This window comes from Neophocaena asiaeorientalis, unplaced genomic scaffold (assembly GCF_003031525.2).
Source record: "Neophocaena asiaeorientalis asiaeorientalis breed wild unplaced genomic scaffold, Neophocaena_asiaeorientalis_V1.1 scaffold886, whole genome shotgun sequence".
Taxonomy (NCBI): domain Eukaryota; kingdom Metazoa; phylum Chordata; class Mammalia; order Artiodactyla; family Phocoenidae; genus Neophocaena; species Neophocaena asiaeorientalis.
The window spans coordinates 344,225-348,621 of NW_020175226.1; the positions used below are offsets into that span (position 1 = coordinate 344,225).

At 54.4% G+C, this 4,397-nt stretch overlaps 1 protein-coding gene across 1 annotated transcript in view; it reads left to right on the forward strand.

Annotated features, from left to right (window-relative positions):
• The window catches only part of LOC112413458 (CUGBP Elav-like family member 4), a 286,922-nt gene that overhangs the window by 282,498 nt on the left and 27 nt on the right, over window positions 1-4,397 (forward strand). The window contains exon 13 of the mRNA XM_024765407.1: window positions 4,232-4,310. Within this exon, the coding sequence (XP_024621175.1) occupies window positions 4,232-4,310 (79 nt within the window). The remainder of the gene's footprint in view (window positions 1-4,231; window positions 4,311-4,397) is intronic.

Below are 4,397 nucleotides of genomic sequence, written 5' to 3' on the forward strand. Positions count from 1 at the left end.
TCCCAGGCAAAAAGTTCCATTCCCACCGACTGAGAAGGGGAAGGGACCCACCTTGGGCAGGGGTGGAAGGGCAGGGAGCAGAGCCTGGCGACACCCATTCTCCCAGCGCCCCTCTCCTCTCAAGGCCACAGTGGCCCCGGGGTAAAAGCCAGGCATGATCCTTGGGGTGGGAGGTCCGCCCAGCCGAGGCCCCTACCCCGCCGGCCCCTTGGCCTCCTCTGTCCATCTCTCTGTCCTGCCCCTGCCCCCGTTCTCTGTCTACCCTGCTCTTTGCTCCCCTCCTGCCATCCAATGAACCCTCCTCCCCCTACCCACCCCCTCAGGCCACGAGAGCCAAATTGTTGAGGAATCAGGAAGAGGAAACTGGTTCCTGCCCTCAGGAAGCCTCAGGTCTGAGCTTAGATGAAAATCACATCTGTTCAACAGCAGTGAAATCTGCGAGGCACCAAGTAATGGAGGAAGGAGAAAGGCAGGTGGATGCAAAGAGACAGAAAGGAAGGGGAGGAAATTCCAGGCAGGGGGAATGGAATGGATGAGGGCATGGGGGCTGGGATGAGAAGAGTCAAAGGTCAATGAATGAGGAAGCAGGAGGCTTTGGGGAGAAAGGAGGGTTCAGGGGAGACCAGCTGTGAGGGTGGGCCTGTGCTGGGGAGGGTTTCAACCATTCAGGTGAAGACGCTTCATGTGGTGTGGTAGGTAGTGGAAGATGGTGGGAGTAACAGGATGAAGTACTCCTGGTAAATTCTCCTGGGCAGGGTGTTAGATAGGAGACGAAGGACTTGGGAGGATCTAGGAGTATGGTTGTCATATAAAACACAGGATGCCCGGTTAAATCAGAATTTCGGATGAACAATGGATACATTTTTAGCATACGTATATCCCAAATATTACGTGTGATATGTCCCATGCAATATTGGGGATATACTTATACTAAAAAAGTAATTCATTGTTTATCTGAAATTCCAATTCAACTGGGCATCCCGAGTTTCAGCTTGCTTCCAACCTCCTGGAAACCCACCTCATCCCCACACTTCTCCTCTCCACTCCTCCTTAGCCCCTCTCCCACCTCTTCTGCCTCCATGGGAGCTTCTTTCTGGGACAAGACCCACTCATGATTCCCCAAGGATTGAGGAGTCCAGTCCCCAGAGCTGAGTCAGCCAGAAGCTCAGACTCTCCAGGCTGACCCCCAGATTCTGGGGCTGTGAGGACAGAATAAGATCCTGCTTTGGCCAGGGAACCTGGGTCCCCCCTTGGGAGTAGGGAAGGGGAGAAGGTACAAAAATGCAGAAGCACCAGGAAGAACATGTTAAGGAGACTGCAGTTTGGAGACCAGCTTTCCAGGACCAGGAGGGGCTTCAGGGTGGAAAGCATGTTCCCCAAGGCAGTCAAGATCTTTGCACATTGTCCTTTCCCCTCTGACAGCTGCCACTGAAAATCTGTGGCATATCAGTGGCACAGAGTTGCCCCTGCAGCTCATTTCTCTGGGGGATGGGAAAACAAGGCAAAAGGAAAAGACCAGGTGGCACCCCTCCACTGTTTGGTGTTTCTTCTGACGAATTACATTACGTATGTAAAAACGACAAACTGGAGATCAGCTGCCTTTGCTCTCTAAGTAAGCCTCAGATGTTCCATAAATCAGAAGAAAACTGTGAAGAGCCCAGAACATGCTGGGCCCCGGGGCGTCAGCCCCGGACTACCCTTGCCATTAGCTCCTTCAAGTCCTCCAGCAAAGGCTCTCGCCCTGCTGCTTCTGGGAGTCCATGCCCACCTACCTCTACTCTGGCTCTTTCCTCTCTTCCTGAACAAACGGCTAGCGCTGAACATCCACTGGCCTTGAGAAAGGACAGGCTCCCGCCAAGCTGGCTGGCCCAGTGGCTCCTCCTTCAGCCTCTTGGGTTCCCTCCCTCGCTCTGGCAGCCGAGCCTGTGCAGCTCTCCCCAGCACGCACTCATGGGCAAGTTTACTCTCTGGGCCTCAGTGTCCTTATTTGTGGAATGGGGATTTCAGCAGTCAGCTCTCAGCAGTGCTGTGAAGGTCATACGAGATGGTCCATGTGAGGGACCTGGCCAGAGCGGACCTCAGGAGGTGCTAGGGTCCCCTTTGTTCCCCAAAGGAAGGGCCATTTTTCTGCACACGTGGTCCTCTGTTAAAGTGAACTCCTTAAAGGCCCCGCGTGCTCTTTATAAGCATAAACAGAATCTTTCAGAGGCCGTCGTGAACATATGTGCAGCACAGATGGTTTCTGCATTGGAAGACGGGCTGGAGGGCCACCAGGAGGGCATCCTACCTGCACAGCCTCCCACGGTCTGGAAGGCAGAAACCTTCTCGGGAGTGGGAAGAATGGGGCAGGGGGTTCTGGGAGAAGGGACACAGCCCTGGAAACCGTGAACATGGGAGATGGTGCCTAGAGCCTTGCCGAGGGGGGGCCAGCAGGGCCCTGACTGCTAGCCAGGGCCCTGACTGCTAGCCAGTTAACAAAACTAGTTCAGGAGGAAAAGTTCCTTGAGCCCGGAATCCTTCCCAACCCCCAGGCTTCCAGAAACTCAACCCGAAGGCTGGGCTTCTTCCCTCCTCCAGGACCCTCTCTCTCCCTTTACACCTCCACCCTAGACAGCATCTCCGGCCGTTTTTATCTTTCTCCCATCTCTTCGCCACTTTGCTCGTATTTGCTGTTTTGTGGGGGGAACGGCCACCCACAGTTCAGCTATCTTGTCCCAGGAGGAAGAGAGGCGTTTAGTTTGCCCACCCTCTTTAATCCGGGGGAGAGCAGTATAACAGATGCACCATTCACGCATTTGAAAACTGCTCTGCTGACAGCTCGATTTAGTCATCAGTCAGAGAAGTTGGTGGGGAAGGGATGGGCCAGGAGGGCATGAGAGGGGGAGGTGGAAAGATGACTCACATTGATTTCCAACTACGGATAATCAGAAATCTTTCCTATGTGTTTTCGCCCATAGATTAATACATAATACATAGATGTTGGTTATGTTGCCCTGGGCCCATCTCTGACCAATCTCATCCGAGCTCACATGCTACCACTCTTGAGTGCACTCACATGCGTGTACACACACCCCTCCCCCATCTTTGATGGCGCATGGCCTCCAGAGAAAATGCACACAAATGCAGGAAGGAGAAAGAGAAAAGAGGCCGGTGGAGGCAGTGTCTGGGGCGGAGGTAAAAGGGCCACCACACAGGGAGAGTAAGGGAGGGGTCACAGGCAGGCCCAAGGTACCACAGACAATTAACCGAGAAAACAGCTCTCTACATCAACGGAGTCTGTACACCTATCCCTTATATATCTAATGGCCGTTTGGAGATGAGCACCCCAAATGAAGTGCATTTGCAGGATGGCCTGGGAACTTCACCAAGCTTAGTTTCATATATTTTGCAGGATCTAAGCCCATTTTACAGGAGAAAAGGCCTTTAAAGTCAAATAAATTCCAGGAAATACTAGGTTAAACAAAGACATAAAGAAGAGAGAAGTTGGGGTGGTAGAGGGATGTTTTTATTTGTTAATGTGCCATGAACTGTCCCAGAGGGGCCTGGCTGTAAATTTGCTTGACCACCGAAGGCCCTTTCTCAGGGAGCACCTTTTAGGGCCATTTTTGGGAAATGCTGATGTAGTGTAGTCTATAAGGAGATGCATTCGAAGTTCCAAAAGGTGACTTCTAAATCAGCTTTGGGAACCTAATCCATTCCCACCTGGGAACTGCTTGTTTCAGAAGGTGACTGGGAGCCATGGATGGTTCTATGTCTTGTCCTGGGATATTGGGAGGAGTGAACACGTGAAAAGCACTTCTGCAGTCTGTAGTACACGGAGAAGGCACTTAGCTAACTTTCGCTAATAGGGTCAATTTGTACTATTATTGTTATGCCATTATTAGTGTTACGAGGGATTCACATCAATGGGTGCGTGCTTAGTCCGGGGCAAGAGCCCCTGCTCCCAGGGTGGAGTTTTACTAAATAAAAGGATGGTGCAGACGGCCCCTGGGAGCGAGGTGGCTGGTTAATGTGAGCCGGTGTGGACTGGCCCCGGTGGCGGTGGCCACCCGGAGCCTGGCTGGGGGCAGCCTCGGCAGGGACGGAGCGGGAGGAGGGGCGGCGGGGACCCTGCCTCTGCCCTGCCCCGCGGCCGGGCGGCACTCGTGAGGGGGGCGGCCGGAATCGGCGGCGGCGAAGTTCGCTCCGTGGCGCCTCCTCTCCCTCCCCTCGCACTCCTCTCTCTCCCCAGGCCGGCACCCCGTGCCCTCCCGCTGCCAGGCCCCCTCCTGTCAGGGAGGACAGTGTCCAATAAACTCCTCCACCCGCAGGTGTGTCCGCCCTCTCCCACCGCAGGCAGGGGCTGAGGTGCCGGGGCCGGCGCGGGTGGGGGGCGGGCGCCTCTCCGAGCCCCGCCG